This window comes from Eurosta solidaginis, chromosome 3 (assembly GCF_040869045.1).
Source record: "Eurosta solidaginis isolate ZX-2024a chromosome 3, ASM4086904v1, whole genome shotgun sequence".
NCBI classification, from domain to species: Eukaryota; Metazoa; Arthropoda; class Insecta; order Diptera; family Tephritidae; genus Eurosta; species Eurosta solidaginis.
The window spans coordinates 288,222,838-288,238,886 of record NC_090321.1 but is presented as its reverse complement, the minus strand read 5'-3'; the positions used below and the strand labels follow the sequence as shown (position 1 = coordinate 288,238,886).

Sequence of the window (16,049 nt, the reverse complement as noted above, 5' to 3'; positions counted from 1 at the left end):
GCTTTTCATGGCACAAATACACTCGGAGCGATTGCCAAACACTGCCGAGGGGCGACCCCGTTTAGAAATTTTTTATTTTAATTGAAAAACCTTATTTCTAAAATTTTGATGTTGCTTTGCCCGGGGTTCGAACCCAGGTCATACGGTGTGGTAGGCGGAGCACGCTACCATCACACCACGGTGGCCGCCATGTTTTCAGATTATTACTTCAAATTCCGAGGTTAAATCCTAATAAAACTATTTAGGTCCATCCGTAGAACGGCAAGTAAACTTTTTAACTCAAGTTATTTGAATGACGAGTATGATGATGAGTGATATTTAATGTATGAGTTTAACCCCTCATGTCAGGTTGATGAGTTAAGAAATTTATTTGGCGTTCTTCAAGTGATCCTAAGTATGTTTGATGTTCTCTTACTTTTGGATTCTTATCAAATACATAAATTTATTTAATTACTTAGCACTTCATCGACAGCATCTTTACAAGAAGTTGCACCTTCTTCGCTATGTTGTGCAATGTTGTTGCGTAAACCACGTATGCTTATATCATAAACTACCTCCTCAATTTTTTTTACATCATATTTTAGGGCATCGAAACGCTTTCGTAAGCCGTCATTTTTTAAATTAAGTAAACGGAAACCCGAATTCAAATTTGCCATGAAATGTGAAATATTTAGAGGGCGGTCATAATCACCCATAGTTACAGAATTGGTAGCAAATCGTGATAGCTCAGAAGCCATTTGCAATATACCCATTAAGTAATCCTCAATGTCCAAATGGAAGCCAAGTGCGTGATTAACTTTCACTAATTTGAATTAAATTTGTTTAATTAACAATTTACTGTAGCTGATTAAACGCTTACATCCCAACATTTCGGCTACTGTTTCCCGTTTCACCAAAAAACCAGCTTCCAAGTATATAACCATTGCAATAAGGAAAACTAATCGTTGTGTTATGTATGTCCAGTGATCCGAGTATCTAAAAATACAGCAACATATTCATAAAATTAAATATATTTCAGTGCGGGAGTATTCTCGCCTCATTATGTAGATGGTGTTCTGCGGACATAAGAAGACAACCCGTGGCGGTTCTGAGGGCAGTATTTTGGCAGGCCTGTAGCTTCTTCCAGTGAGAAGTCTTTAGGCTTGGCGAGCAATCGGGTATGCATAACATGCAATCGGTTGTTCAATTGCTTTGTAAGTGGTACTGAGCGTTTCTTTATCTTTACCCCAAGTACTGCCAGCAAGAGATTTGAGGATTTTATTGCGGTGGCATGCTCACCAAAATGTAGATCCTGATCAACTGTCATTCCCAAGATTTTGGGGTGTAAGACAGTCGTTAGCGTAGTTCCATTGACGTGGATGTTCAAAATGGTCGACATTTGGGACGTCCATGTTGTAAATAAGGTCGCCGATGATTTATTCGGTGATGATGTCAGGTTTCGCGAGGCGAAAAAACTGGAGAGATGAGGTAGCCGTTTATTTTGTTGCAAAGGAAACGATAGTAACTCCTTCTGGTGGTGAAGGTAGCTTTGATATGTAGAAGTTAAACAAAAGTGGGGATAGGATACCACCTTGTGGCACTCCTTGTTTAATTCTTCTTGGTTTTGATGTTCTGTTTCTAAATTGCACCGATGCCTGCCGACCACCCAGATAATTTGCGGTCCACCTATTAAGACTTGGAGGAAGGGTAGACCCTTCCAGGTCTTGTAGCGTGCCATGGTTGACCGTATCAAAAGCTTTGATAGGTCTAGCGCAACGAGTACTGTTCTATGGAGTGGGTTTTGATTTAAACGGCAATTTATCTGGGTGCTAATGGCATTTAGCACGGTGGTTGTGCTATGAAGTTTTCTTAAGCCATGCTGATGACAGGCTAGTTGCAAATTTGCTTTGAAATAGGGGAGCAAAATGGCTTAAAGAGTCTTGGATACTGGCGATAGGAGAGATATCGGGCGATATGAATCTCGTATGTTAGCTAGTTTCCCAGGCTTTAGTAGCGGGATCACCTTGGCCATTTTCCATTTTTCGGGAATGACAAAGGTGGAAAGGGACAGGTTGAAGGCATGTGCTAAATATTTGAAACCCTCTTTACCTAGGCTTTTAAGCATCGGCATGGCTATGCCGTCTGGGTTCACTGCTTTAGATGGTTTAGCATAACCGATGGCATCCTCAACCTCTTTGGCGGTGATGGTAATTGCGGATGCGCTGAATTTATGTTTATGTGGGCGTCTGTTGGCCCGCCGTCCAACTTTGTCAACCGTCAGCCTCCGCCCGAAAATGAGGCCAAATTTCGGCAACTCTTCCGGCGGTAATAAACCGAGCCTAGGCCGATTCAATGACCTTGCGGAAAGCACGCCCCCCTTTGGCGAGGATCAGTAAAGCAGGAGGGCAGTAAAGCGGTTGTCGGCAAAGGATGTTCTCATCCCACTTTCCTTTTTTAAAGTTTATGAAAATTGCGTTTTCCGGTGACGATGAAGTCGGCGGTTTCCTCGAGCGAAATAAGTATATGCAGGTGGTCGGATGCAAATGTTACCATCGGCTGCCTGTTGACGCAGTTTACGATTCCTGCGATCACGATTGATGTACCATACGAGTGGGGGCGTCTCCATTTATAGTGCAGAACGTCATTTCTTCTATTTGATCCGCCAATATCTCACCCCTGCTGTCCGCCTGCAGGTTTGAACTCCATATACCGTGATGGGGATTGAAATCGCCTAAGATAATGCGATTATCGCCAGTGAGTAGGTCTCTGATATTAGGGCGGTATCCACTGAGGCAACAGGTGGCAGGGGGTGTAGATGTTGATGATTTCTAGGTTTACATCGCCTGACCGGACAGATAAGCCGTGACGTTCTTAGACACTGTCCCTACGGCCGATGTCGGGATCAAATATATAATATTGCACTTAGTGTATGATAAACGCGAGACCGCCTCCATTTCCGATCTCGCGATCTTTTCTGTGGACATTATACCCAGAACAGGTCTGCAGAGCAGATCTTGCTGTGAGTTTAGTCCCTTGAATCGCAGCGATGCGGATGTTGTGCCGCTTCCAAAAATCGACTATCTCCGTGATCTTCCCAGTTAATCCATTACAGTTTAACTGCAGAATTCTGAAGTGCAGCGGGGGAGACGCCATCACTCTAGGAGTAAGTGACGGGTGACTAGGCCTGAGTTGTGGGAGGCCAGGACGCAATTGCTGTTGTGGCCTTGGGTAAGCATTGGGAAACCCGGTGTAGTTGGGTTTGCGGCATGGAAACATGGTGCAATGAAGCCCGTCGGGAGGTTGCCGTCGCGGAGACCAGAACCTCTAGGAAAGTGGCACCGTCCAAGGCAGGAGCTGCATTGCGCGGATGACGCAAACATATATATTATGTGCTTGCAAACGGTCCAAAAGGTGGTAGGGACTAAGAGTCTGTTTCCCTGACCTACACGATTGCTGCCAGAAAAGAGTGGGGAAGAAGACGGGGCAGGGCTGATGCTCGGCATTGCTATCGACTCTACTACGGAGATTGTCGTTATGAGTGGGAGCGGCCGTATGAGCTGGTGGCGCTGTAGGGCGCGAACAGCAACGGGTACTTGTTGTGGCTTGCTGAGCAGCAGAGTTGCTGGAGGGTAAGGGGGGGCTAAGGCGTTGACTACGTGACGCCCTTGGGCGTGAACAGCAAGGAGCCACAAAAGATTTATAAAAGTTACGAGGACGTCGGATTTCGGGATCTAGACCAGAACAACCTGTCCGATTCAGCCATCCCTAGCAGGTGACACACTGACAAGAGTATGACCGTCCTAAAAAGATTATTTTCCGACAAACGCATCAAAACCATTTCTCAGGAGCGGGGTCAGGAGGCGGACCAGGATTTGGTTCGATACCTTCCAGGAGCAAGAGAGTATCGAGCAGTCCTGCTGCAAGGAGCTGCTGGGAGGATGACAATTTGTGGGAGGGTCGCAACAAATTAAATGGGGTTACACTGAAATGACAGCCCTTGGTCGGGAAAAAACCAGTCGCTGCGGTACATAGAACCGGCTACCTTGGGAAACGCTTCGGGGAATGTCTTTATCGTTAATACAACAACAACCCCTGTTCTAGACTATTACCGGTCGGTTTAGTACCCTGCTGCCTGTTGTTACCAGAACCGACCGGATCTACATATATTCGGAAAACGACCATCAATATCGATAACAATCCGAAAAGCCCTTGATGAGTGTCTTTATCGTGGTAAAAGCACTCTTCCCTACTCACGAAATAAGGGGAAGATAGTGACGTACACATGAGTATTCTTGCAGAACCTTCCCTTTGACAGCAGCAGACCCAGCAAACACAGTTTCTAACGTTAGAGAAATATTGTAATTTTACATTAGAATTCTAATGTAGTTCTCTAATGCATTTCGAATCGAAAACTAGGTTAGAATTCGACTGTAAAACGATTCGAATAACACCAGAAATGCTGAGCCCAATATTTAAGTACGGTTTTAATTTATTATAATAGAAAAGGCCTTTGAAATATGTTCATTCTTAATACATAAGCTTATAACCAAATAAAAGTATTTGATGTAATGAAACAATGAAAATTTCGCTGATTTTAAATAATTGAACTTAATTGGGCATCACTTCAAAAATCTCATTAGAAACCCATTAGAAATTGACGTTAGAATTCGATTAGAATTCTAACCATTTCCTCGATATCGAGAACGAAGTCCCCTTTTTGTCGAGAATGCTATAATTCGCGACAGTTTCGCAAATCGTCCTCTAACCTTCTACCTTAGAGAAATACATTAGAATTCGATTCGTCTTCTAATCGTTTTCTAACCTAAATGTTTGTTGGGGAGTTACAACTTGCAGTAAGAAGCTTGAAAAACAATAAGGGCCAGCATCAATCTAGGGTCATTTTCCGGTTTTTTGTAACAGACAGAACAGATTTCTGTTTCCGGCTTCGGCTTCTTAATACGGAGATCGAAAAGCGTCTTTTGGTACTCCTACCGACAAATTAAAAAAAAAAAATTAGGTTTTTGCACCGTCTTGTAATACGTCAACCTAAACGCTTCCCAAGGCAGTCGGTTCTATGTACCGGAGCGACTCGGGATTTTTCCCGACCAAGGACTGTCATTTCAGTGTGACCCCATTTAATTTGTTTCGTCCCTCCCACAAATTGTCATCCTCCCAGCAGCTCCTTGCAGCAGGACTGCTGCATATTCTCTTACTCCGGGAAGGTATCGAACCCAATCCGGGTCCGTCTCCTGACCCCGGTCCTGAGAAATGGTTTTGCTGCTTTTGCCAGAAAAGAATCTTTTTAGGACGGTCATACTCTGTTCAGTGTGTCTCGTGCAAGGGATGGTTGCATCGGACAGGTTGTTCTGGGCTTGATCCCAAAACCCGACGTCCACGTAACTTTTATAAATCTTTTGTGGCTCCTTGCTGCTCACGCCCAAGGGCGTCCCGTAGTCTACGCCTAAGCGTATCCCCACTACCTTCCAGCAGCTTCGCTGCTCAGCAAGCCACAACAAGTACCCGCTGCTGCTCGCGCCCCACGGCGCCAACAACTCAAACAGCTGATACCACTCATAACTACTACCTTCGTAGTAGAGCTGGTAGCAATGCTGAGCATCAGCCCCTGCCCCCGTCTTCTTCTCCCCCCCTCTTTTGTGGCAGCAATCGTGCAGGTCAGGGAAACAGACTCTTAGTCCCTGCCTCCGTTTGCACCGTCTGCCAGCACAGAATATATAGGTTTGCGACATCCGCTCAATGCAGCTCCTGCCTTGGGTGGTGCCACTTTCCTAGATGTTCTGGTCTCCGCGACGGCAACCCCTCGACGGGTTTCATCGCGCCATGTTGCCAGGTCGCAAACCCAAATCATCCGGGTACCCCAATGCTTGCCCAAGGGCGCCCAGTCCCAAGGCCACAGCAGCAATTGCGTCCTGGCCTTCCACAACCTAGGCGTAGTCACCCCTCACTTACCCCTAGAGTGGCGGCGTCACCCCTCATGCACTTCAGAATTCTGCAGTTCAACTGTAATGGACTAACTGGGAAGATTACGGAGATAGTCGATTTCATGAAGCGGCACAACATCCGCATTGCTGCGATTCAAGAGACTAAACTCACAGCAAGATCTGCATTGCTGACCTGCTCTGGTTATAATGTCCACAGGAAAGACCGCGAGAGCGGAAATGGAGGCGGCCTCGCGTTTATTATACACCACTCTGTGCAATATCATATATTTGATCCTGGCATCGACCGCAGTGACAATGTCTTAGAACGTCAAGGCCAGGCGGTCAGGCGATGCAAATCTAGAAATCATCAACATCTACATCCCTCCTGTCACCTGTTGCCCCAGTGGATACCGCCCTAATATCGAGGCCTTACTCACTGGCAACAATCGCATTATCTTAGGCGATTTCAATGCCCATCACGACCTATGGCATTCAAACTTGCGGGCGGACAGTAGGGGTGAGATGTTGGCGGATCAAATAGACGAAACGACGTTCTGCACAATAAACGGAGACGCCCCCCACACGTATGGTAGGAAGCTGTCATAGCTCGCCAGATATCTCAATCGTGAGCGCAGAACTCGTAAACTGCGTCAACTGGCAGCCGATGGTAACATTGGCATCCGACCACCTGCTCATACTTATTTCGTTCGAGCGTACCGCCGATTCATCGTCACCGAAAAACGCACTTTCATAAACTTCAAAAAAGGAAAGTGGGAAGAATATAAATCTGCAACAGACAGCAGCTTTGCTGCCCTCCCTATCCCGACTGATGCCCGCCAAGGGGAGCGTGCCTTCCGTAAGGTCTTTGAATCCGCCTCGGCACATTTCATTCCCGCCGGAAGAATTGGTGAACTCCATAGACAGGCGTCGGACCTTTATGTCGGGAATTGCCCGGTGAATCCAGTACTTGAAGAAAAATATCCAGAAATCGCAGAAGAGGAACGCATACTCCCCAGGGAACCGCGTGTCACTCTTGCTCAACTTCGTTCTGGATACTGTAACAGGTTAAACTCTTACCTATCCAGAATCAACCCCGACATACAAAATGTATGCCCTGCTTGCAATGTGTCCCCACATGACACCAACCATCTCTTTAATTGTAATGTGGAACCAACGCCTCTAACACCCCTTTCCTTATGGTCCACCCCTGTTGAAACGGAAAGTTTCCTTGGACTCCCGTTAGAGGATATTGATGACAATTTGTGATCGGTCGCGGCTATTAGGTGGGGCGAGCATTGCTACAACAACAACAACAACAACGTCAACCTAAATATTTCCTATAGAATAAACTTTCAGTTAATAACTGCAAGTAGTCGGGTCCAGCAAATCGTGCACGTTCGAACTAATAAAACGAACCACATAAGTTAGAAGGACTTTTATCGACTACTCCATGTGCTACACAACTCCAAAATATAATGTCTGCCTGAAATTGTGTTAGTCATCAAGAACGTCGAGTACAAAAACGGGTAAAAGTGTAGAACAATACGCGTCCAAAAATATAGAGGTGGCAATTTTCATGTGGTTGTTGTAAAATTTTGTGTACAAAGGGATTTTGCACGCGTTTAATTTTGATATCAACCCGTTGATGGACCTGTCAGGGTTACTTCTTATAAGTGCAGCCGAAGGCCGCCAGGGTAATTTCTTATAAGCGAGGCCGAAAGCCGCCAATGCAGAAAGGTGTTCTGCGCAAAAATACTATGGATCCCAACCCGTTTCGGAGGGACCCGAGGCCATATTTCGGTTTTTCGTTAATATCTTTTGAACGTTCTAAAATTTTTCTTTCCGTCTTCGGATTATTTTTGTCGAGGTCAATATGCATTTTTTGACACCTCTCTCGATATTTTTCGTCACGTATTAGCAGTTGTTGTTGTAGCGATAAGGTTACTCCCCGCAGGCTTTAGGGAGTGTTATCGATGTGATGGTCCTTTCCCGGATACAGATCCGGAACGCTTCGGTAAGGTGCTAGCCCGACCATCTCGGGAACGATTTATATGGCTACATTAAACCTTCAGGCCATCCCTCCCTCCCACCACCTAGTTCGATGAGGAGCTTGGGGGATTCAAGGGGTTGTGTAGCGCAATATATAGCTTCTCCAACCCAATTGTCAACCTCACCTTCGAGCGGCGAATCCCGTTTCACTAACAGACGAGGCTCTGGCGACCCCAAGCTCCTCATGGAACTTGGGGTGGGGAGGGAGGGATGGCCTGAAGGTTCAATGTGGCCGTATAAATCGTTCCCGAGATGGTCGGGCCAGCACCTTAATGGTGCTGTTACCGGAGCGTATCGGATCTGTATCCGACAAAGGACCATCACATCGATAACACTCCCCAAAGCCTTCGGGGAGTAACCTAATCGCTACAACAACAACATGAGCTTGGGGTCGTCAGAGCCATCGAAATGGGATTCGCCGCGGATAGGTGAGGTTGACAATTGGGTTTGGAGAAGATATATATTGCGCTGGCAACCTGAAGGGTTGCGCTACACAGCCCCTTGAATCTGGTATTTTAGTCGCCTCTTACGACAGCCATACCTACCGCGGGTATATTCTGAGCCACTAACCCGCTGGGGCACGTATTAGCAGTCGACCCTTGTTCTAGACTATTACCCAAAAAGTGTACATCTAACTCCATTTTAAAGTAACATTGAAAAAGTCAACATAAACCAACCATGTGTTACCTGTAATATTGTCCCGATGGAACTACATCGGCTAATTGTTTGTAAACGTCAGAACAAGCAGCAATTTGTTTTCGGGCTTCTTGGCAAGCGTAGTCAACTGAAACATATGCAAAACTTCAGTAGGTCCAATCGAAATAGATTTACTTACTTTTTGATAAATCTGAATGAATAACTTGAAGTTGAATTGTAGCTTCTTTTGCCAATTGCTCAATTTCCCGCACTTTAGTTCTGATATTCTGTAAATTTTATGTTAGACAATATTAATGCGACGTCGCATAACCTTAAGTTTTATGTTAATACCTCTCGTATTTCCTGTTCATTATCAATGTACTGCTGATAATTGGCGAAAACTTCTAAATTTACAAAATTTGCCATAGCTCCATAAAAATATTTGAAATGTATTGAAACTTCTAAGAGAGGTAATGATGGAACGATATTTCACTATCGGTGTGCTATCGGTGATTGCATCGCAGAGAATTAAAAATCGCTAATAGTGATAGCTTTTGCTATCCAAATATATCAGTGGTTGGCGATTTTCCTTCAATCGATTCTTTAGAATGACAATCACGTCTGGCAGCATTTCGCCAATAGCGATATTTCTTCATGAAGCGATATTTCTGTTTACTTTTAGCTAGTCTGCTCTTTCAGGCGACGTTATTTTGAATTGATATTTTTATAAACGACGTTTTGATCTGGTTGGCTGAGAAAATTTGGTTGTAATAATTTATTAAAAATCCGTTTCAATACCGAGTGAAAGATGGCAGCAAATTATACTAAATAAAGAAGTGAAATGAGGCAATTTTCCTAGCTCATAAATGAAACGCCCGCAAAGCCCGGTGATAATCGTAAAAGTCCCCGATCATATAAATATTTCATGAAGTGTATAAAAGAGATTAAATGATTGAATTTTTTTGATTTTAATTACAAATGACGCCAAATAGACCTGGGTCTTTAGACTTGGTCTAAGATTTTTTAAAACAATTTAAAAATTTCGCTTCCCAAGACCGTCGGTTCTATGTACCGAAGCGACTCGGGATTTTTCCCGACCAAGGACTGCCATTTCAGTTGCAGAAGAATTTGCTATATTTTTGCTCATTTTTCTCATTTAAAATTAATTCACTTTACTATAAAAACATTATGCAGCCAAATACAACTTTCATAATTAAATTCATACGGAGTATTTCTGAATACATCGGTGTAGTATGAAAATAATAGTAAATAAATCATGTTTTTATGGTGTTACATATACAGATTTATTTCAGATTGATTCATCTTACATTTAAAAATCAAAGCATTTTCAATTAGCAAAATTTATAAAACAAAGATGCATAGACATCTATTTCCGCTAGGTTCATCTCTGTAATGACGACTGGCAAATTAAAGCTTCAATACTTTTATAGGTTTAATACATTTAATGCAAAACGAATGAATTTCACGGATACAAATATTAGTGTTACATTTATGACAAGTATAATGCAATTTAATAGTCAAAGTGCAATATAAATGCAAAGCACTGAAAATTTGGTGCCTTTTCCTTGGCGGTTTATCTTCAATTGTCTTATTATTATTTTTTTAAGCGGGAGTCATTGGTGCCGTATGTCTTATCGCTGTAGTCGTATCCCTAAAGTAATCAGCTGTTTATCGTTACGACGGTAACCAAAAACCAATTGGTTGGCTACGATACGGTTACGACCTTAGCGGCACCAATATACGATTGCATTGATTCCCATAAGGTTGGTCGAATCAGCTGTTATAGGGTTACCGATACGGTTACCGATAAAGCACCAATGTCTGCAAGTTGGCTGCTGTACAATCTACGGGCGCTACCAGGTTGTTCGTTTATTTCGTATAGTCGGTGACGCTACCAGACCGTGCCGTATTATTACGTTGTTTGTAACAATCTCATTGAGTGTAATACGAGACTGAACACAATGTCGTTAGCCAGTTAATAATATTGTATCATAATATCTCAGAAAATTAGAATTTCACATTACATCAGTTTACAATAAAAGGTACATATATTTTTCTTTTTATTCCAATTTTGGTTCATATATTCTGCATACTAAACTAAATTATTGTATAACATTCAATCTACTCCGGTAAGCAAACTTAAACATACCTCTTTTACATTCAAGTATAAAAATTGCACATTCGCTTATTAAAAATAAATTGAAGCGATCGCTATTGCTATAAAAAATAGTCGCAATTAAAAAATCGCCATACCTGTTTTCACTGATACTTCAAAATAGCTGTATCGGCTATCACTAATGAAATGTAATATCAAAACGTAATGCAGATTGTTGTATTTATAAGCCCGACAATGCTTTAAAAACGCATAAAATTGTTAAAATAAAGTTGAAACAAAAAATATTAAAAACTTTAATATAAATAAAAATATTCTTTTTATAACAACAAAAACGCCTTACATACTCTATATATACATCAATTTGTTATGGTAACGCATTTTCAATGGAACAGCAAGGAAGGCAGTCGGCATGATATCGTGGTGCACTGTGGCTAGTCATGTCGGCTGGAACCCCAGCGGGTTAGGGGATCAGAATATACCCGCGGTAGGTATGCCTGTCGTAAGAGGCGACTAAAATACCAGATTCAAAGGGCTGTGTAGCGCAACCTTTTAGGTTGCCAGCGCAATATATAGCTTCTCCAAACCCAATTGTCAACCTCACCTATCCGCGGCGAATCCTGTTTCACTAACAGACGAGGCTCTGGCGACCCCAAGCTCCTCATGGAACTTGGGGGTATGGAGGGAGGGAATGGCCTGAAGGTTCAATGTGGCCACATAAATCGTTCCCGAGATGGTCGGGCTAGCACCTTAATGGTGCTATGGTACCGGAGCGTACCGGATTTGTATCCGGCAAAGGACCATCACATCGATAACACTCCCCAAAGCCTTCGGGGAGCAACCTTATCGCTACAACAACAACAACATGTCGGCTGGACTGGGTTCTTGCCAACCTTGCTGTCCTGCGCCATAAACAGAAAAAAAGGTCATATCATGCATTAAAAAAAACTGACAAAAAAGCGCAGAGACGACTCAAAACGCTTATAATTTCAAAATAAAACGACATCCGGTCGAGCCGCATGCCACGAACAGACCGTTAAATTCAATTCAAAATTCAAAAATTTAAAACAAACTGAAACTTAAAAAAAAAAAACAACACAAAAAAAAGGAACAAACCGGACATGACCAGTTGCTAACGCTGAAAATCAAAATAACAAAAAGAAAAGGCTGAAAATAAAAATAAAAAGGCCGAATATACATAGTGGGCGCCGGGGGTGTTTTTGCGATACGCGGTGCTTTACCCACCCTCAAATCCATGGCCATCGACGCACCTAATTCTCGATGGCCCCTTACGTGGATAACCTATACCTTCTAAATAAACAAAATTATCAGCATTCCCGTTGTTACAATCACCCTTATTGTCATTGTCGTCGTCGTCACTGAACGACGACGTCTCACGACGACGTGTTAAATTCGATATTGACGACTATCGACACATGTTTGGTATTGGCTAAGCAAATTTGCTGTCGTCGTCGCCCTCACACGACGCCATTTGTGTCGACGCGGTTTTTACTGACGACAGAAGGAAAATTTGTAAGTAAAACATTTCTTTTTTAATTAATTAAATATACATATATGTAATATGCATTGTTTTCTTAGATATTCAAAATGAAAATAACGAGTGCGTAATAGTTCGAGGTTCTTGTAGCTGGGCTAGAAAAAATCGAAGTTATTTCTGATTTTTTTTTTCTATTGAGTCTAAGCTCCTCTTTATTATTTTCGTCACTAGAGCTCATAATAAAACATTTTTGTAAAATCTTGAAAAGAAATATTTAAACAAATCTCAAATCGCGAAATAAGATACAGAAATAGTAAAAAAAATCGAGCAGCTAGAGTTGGGTCGTTTCGTTCTGAACTTGTTCAATTGACCGGGTCTCTCAACTGAACAAGTGAACTAGATCTTCGATTTCGGTTTTTTTTGTTCTTTTAGTTCATTGGTTCTTTTAGTTCGTTTTATCTAATGTTATTCTTTCTCTCTTCTCGTTCGCGAACATTGTAAATTCACACATATATACGCAGAAATTCTGAGCACGAATGTCGATGATGCCACTCGGTCTTCTTTCTTTCGAAAATCAGTCACGAGAGGCTGAAGGGGGCCTCGAATACTCTAAACCAAAAGGGCAAGGGGAGGACGAAGACGTCAAGACGAAGGTGCTGGAGGGGGACAAACAGCCCAATGGTGCTGCGAGTCCTACAGATAAACCTCCAACACAGTAAAGTGGCGTCGAGCGAACTCCTCCCAACCCTTGAGGAGGGTTCGTTTGACGTGGCGCTGATCCAGGAGCCGTAGCTCTCATCGGGAGGAAAGGTTTCTGGACTTAGCGCGCGCGAGTTTGGCGTTTACTACGCGCAAACGGAAGGACGGGTGCGAGCTGTAGTAAAGGTAAGGAAACAGCTGCATTCATATATGCTGCCTAATTACACCACTGAGGATCTCGTAGCGGTGGCCCTTGAGCAAAAGAATAAGCAGGCATTTATCCTGGCGTCCTGCTACATGGCCCATGCTGCGGAGGTTCCACCGATGGAGTGCAAAAGGCTAGTACAGGAGGAGGGCCCAAAGGGCGGTTGGTCATAGGCGCAGATGCAAATGCGTACCACAATGCGTGGGGAGGAGCAGATACGAACGAGAGAGGCGAATCTCTGTTTTGTTACATCCTGCAAACCAATTTGCAGATAGCCAACAGAGGAAATGTCCCCACATATATTGGTCCAACATCCAGCAATGTTATGGATATTACATTGAGCTCCGAGCGTGATATATCAAGGTATGATTGGATAGTTCTTGATAGACCATCCCTCTCCGACCATGCGTATATCAGCTTCAGCATCCCCCTAAAGAGGGTAGAGAAGGGAGGAACCTTTAGAAACCCTAGGTCAACGAACTGGACTTAATTCCGGAAACATGTAGGAAAAAAAACTGGGACAACCCAGAGGTTGCTAATGTAGAGGAACTGGAGGAGTCGAATGAATTCCTAACAAGGACACTTATGACTGCGTATAACAAAGCTTGCCCTCTAAGAATATTCAGAGAAAAAGCAAAGCCGCCATGGTGGAGCAATAAGCTGAGTCTTCTAAGAAGACATGTAAAAGAAATGTTTAAGCTCGCAAAGACCGCGGGAAACGAAGCGTGTCGGGACGAGTACAGGGATCTACTGAGGATCTACAAGCGTGAAATTACCAGGGCGAAGAGAAACTCTTGGAAAAGTTTCTGTACGGACATAGAGTGCTCCAGCGAAACGGCATGGTTGAAAATAGTCCTAGCAGAGGGAAACATACTCCAGGGACTAATAAAGAAAGAGAACGGGGAGAGGTCACGTAATAGTGAGGAATCCCTTGAGGTGCTTCTCGATACACATTTCCCATCGGCAGACGGTTTAGAAGAGCCAGCAGACATCACTCACACTTCGATCACGGATCTAGTAGTGCCGGGCTTGGTGACGATACCAAGATCGAGTGGCTCCGCGGGTGCGTCCACATTTGCCAAACGAGCCCACCTTTCAACATTCGAAGCAAACTCTTTCAAAGTATCATTAGCCTTTTGGTTTTTGCAATTCTATTTGATATACATATCTGTTTCCTGTGTTCACTTCCGTACCTTCGTTCTACAGCAGCCATAAATGCGTCATAACTGTTCCGTTCGTACTCTGGAATGGTCGGTAAGATTTCGGCAGCTGGTCCTTTCAATGCTACGAAGAGTGCAGCAACTTTATCTTCAGAATTCCAGTTGTTCACTGTTGCGGTCTTCTCAAATTGTAGCTTAAAGACATGAAAACCAACAGAACCGTCAAAGGATGGTGTTTTTACCTTTGGATTACTCGCTGAAACTGCTGGGCGATTTAGTTGCAACTCCTGTATGCGATCCTTCAAAGCATCCATCTCGGCCTCCATTTTATCCTGCCGTTCACTAAAAGCCTCCAGCTGCGATGAGACTTTTGTTTCCTGTGCCTCCAGCTTCGTTGAGATACGCTCTTCCTGTGCTTCGAGTTGTAATGTTATGCGTGCCTCTTGCTCTTTTAATTGTTCTGCAATTTGTGATGCCATGTATGCTTTCTGTTCATCCAATTGTGCTTCAATCTTCGATTTGAAGCGTGTCTCCTGCGATTCCAGTTGGGTTGACATTTGTGACGACATTTCTGAAATGCGTTCCTCCTGTACTTCGATCCTGGATGTTACTGTCGATGTTTGTGCAGATATTGCAGCGAAAATCGTGTTCAAGTCTGTGCTCGTAACTGTCTGCGATGTTTCGTTTTTCTCTTCAATTTTTGTTGTTGTCTCGTCGACATCAATATGAAAGACATACTCTTCCACGTTAATTCCTTCTGCTTCCATTGCCTCCCATAGTCGTGCCTCAAGTTCGAGTTTAATGCGGTTGTATTCAATCCACGGATCTCCGACTCCTTCTTCAGTTGCTTGATCTTCAATTCACTTAACTTTGCCATGTCCTTGTTGTACTCTGGAATTTATTCAACAATTCCTCTTCTGACACCAATTGTAACGAATTTACTGTAAATCCTCTTATATTCAACCTTCTGCTAACGTTCGAATCACTAAACTCTTGAATAAATAACTCCACTATTCAATAATGGAAAATGCCTTTATTAAAGTTCTGCACAATAAAACTACTATTGATCGCCAGAAAGCGTATTAAATCAAACTTTATATTTTATAAAATGGCGAAAAGTGTTCAGTTCAGATTTATTGATTTGCATTAAAAGTTTAATTTATTACGGAGGGTTACTCCTTTAAGTGTAAAAAGCAAAGAAAACGTAGAGTTTTTAAAATTATTGTGAAAAACTTTTTAATTTGAATTTCTGTACCAAAGTTCACTAAATTTCTGTAACACAAGAATCTGGAAGTCAATTCCTTAACTATTAAAAACTGAAAAATGTACACTTTTGAAAACTCATTTGCATACACAATTTACAATTTTAATTTAGTTGTGTTTTTATGCACAAAATTTTGAAACTAAAAACATAATTTTCATTTGTCAGAAAAAATAAAGAAAAAACGGCCTAATGTCAAAAAACCACATCGAAATACAAACTGGCTTGTTTGGTTTTAATGCACTACGTTGTATTTTTCTTGTATTTCGTTAGTTTTTTTTAAATATAGAAAATAAAGTAGTGTCATATAGGAGTTTGATTTGTTTGCACTTACTGCACCATTTCAGAGCTACAAAAATTAACAAGCCAACCTAAAATAAACGCATGCAAGTCATTTTCTGTCAAAAATGTCTCATGCACATACAACTTGTATGAGAGCAACCCAAATTGAATTTGCTGCGTGAAAACCTAACTCGATTAAAAATTTTT

At 42.6% G+C, this 16,049-nt stretch overlaps 1 protein-coding gene across 1 annotated transcript; it reads right to left on the bottom strand.

Annotated features, from left to right (window-relative positions):
* Positions 1 to 399: 399 nt before the first annotated feature.
* trsn (translin) lies at positions 400 to 9,125 on the bottom strand. Its single transcript, XM_067778356.1, has 5 exons — positions 8,955 to 9,125; positions 8,803 to 8,890; positions 8,655 to 8,751; positions 860 to 975; positions 400 to 802 (listed from the first exon to the last, which is right to left on the bottom strand). Exons 1-5 carry the CDS (start codon positions 9,027 to 9,029, stop codon positions 447 to 449), a joined length of 732 nt encoding a protein of 243 aa, XP_067634457.1. The 5' UTR covers positions 9,030 to 9,125; the 3' UTR covers positions 400 to 446.
* Between the last annotated feature and the right edge of the window lie 6,924 nt (positions 9,126 to 16,049).

Excerpts from the sequence above, each read along its gene's own strand:
- trsn (XM_067778356.1), bottom strand. The coding sequence starts at position 9,029 with ATGGCAAATTTTGTAAATTTAGAAGTTTTCGCCAATTATCAGCAGTAC. Across the intron at positions 8,891-8,954 it reads ATGAACAGGAAATACGAGAG|AATATCAGAACTAAAGTGCG; the intron begins GTATTAACATAA and ends TAAAATTTACAG. Across the intron at positions 803-859 it reads AGTAGCCGAAATGTTGGGAT|TGAAAGTTAATCACGCACTT; the intron begins GTAAGCGTTTAA and ends AATTCAAATTAG.